This window comes from Sinocyclocheilus anshuiensis, unplaced genomic scaffold (assembly GCF_001515605.1).
Source record: "Sinocyclocheilus anshuiensis isolate Anshui unplaced genomic scaffold, SAMN03320099.WGS_v1.1 C32683381, whole genome shotgun sequence".
NCBI classification, from domain to species: domain Eukaryota; kingdom Metazoa; phylum Chordata; class Actinopteri; order Cypriniformes; family Cyprinidae; genus Sinocyclocheilus; species Sinocyclocheilus anshuiensis.
In genome coordinates this window covers 1-1,286 of record NW_015619146.1, presented here as the reverse complement: position 1 = coordinate 1,286, position 1,286 = coordinate 1, and the positions used below count along the sequence as shown (strand labels likewise).

General features: G+C 42.2%; 1 protein-coding gene across 1 annotated transcript; it reads right to left on the bottom strand.

Annotated features, from left to right (window-relative positions):
* Positions 1-97: 97 nt before the first annotated feature.
* LOC107682878 (dnaJ homolog subfamily C member 25-like) lies at positions 98-1,281 on the bottom strand (the record flags this gene model as incomplete). The annotated part of the gene is made up of 1 exon (XM_016478999.1): positions 98-1,281. A coding segment is annotated over one exon (408 nt), but the record flags the coding sequence as incomplete, so codon positions are not given.
* Between the last annotated feature and the right edge of the window lie 5 nt (positions 1,282-1,286).

Sequence of the window (1,286 nt, the reverse complement as noted above, 5' to 3'; positions counted from 1 at the left end):
CAGGCTAGACTAATCAATTCTTGGGATTTAAGAATCAATATCATTTTGTAAAAATAAGAATTTATTAAAATCGAGAAACTGATATTTTTTTACCCAGCCCTAGAGGTTATGACACCTGGATGCACTGTGGGGCAGACACAGGCCAGTTATGCTGCGGGCAATGTTTTCTTGGGATAATTTAGGCCTCATTATCCCAATAGCACAATTCCTGACAGCTGTCAGGTATCTGACCAAGTGCACTCATTCATAGCAACTCTGTTCCCTGCCGTTGATGGCAATTATCTAAAGGATAATGTGCCATGCCACACTGCCAGGATCCAGAAATGGTTGGAGGAACCTGATAGTGAATTTCATTTAATGCCTTGGCCTTCAAATTCACCCAACCAAACATTTGTGGTTCGACTTGGAAAAGTGGATTCGCACTACATCACCACCACCACTCGATGTATAGGAACCGGAGGACCTCCTGTTGACATTATGGTACCAGATACCCCAGGAGACCTATCTCCATCTCATCGGATCAATGCCTCGCCACATGGCCGATGTTTTGCGGGCTAAAGGTTATTAGGTAGATGGTCATAATGTAATAGATCAATAGTTCAGCTATATACTTCTGCAGATTGTATTTAGGCTTCAAAATGTAATAAAAGTTGCTTTCATTTGTGAAGTTTTTAATGATGAACCAAATGTGTAAGAATCATAAATGTTTGTTGGTCACTGGGCTTATTTTCTGCAATAATCCAAAATCCAATGGAAAACTATTGGAATTTTGTTGAGGGAACCAGGGGGATGGTAACTTCCAGTTTGGTCTACAAAAAACGTCATCACTGCTCTATTTTGTGGAATCAACGCTACAAAATGAAAGAAATCTTCTCAAACCTCATAATTCTCTTTGATCCAGAGCTGCTGCTTGAGGAAAGTCTCTATCAGGCTGTTGTCCAGACTATCAAACTGAGCCTGTGACATCTTCATGTACTTGCGGATAATGTAAAGTCTCTCCTCATCCCCATACTCCTCCCCGCGAATGGTGAAACGGTAAAACCACGAGAAGTTCCATGCCACATAGGTGCACAGATGGTAAGGGAACAGAATGATTTTACAAAGCAGAATATCAGATACATTGGGCTTCTGATAGCCGCCTTTGATGTCTATCTTGTTCTTGATGATGTCTCTGATAATCTGCTCCTCCTCTTCACGGATCTCCTCTTTGGAGCGCCGGTTCTTGCCCTTCTCTTTGGTTCTATTCAGCAGACCTTGCTGCTTGGCCAGTTCAGTAGCCTGGATGC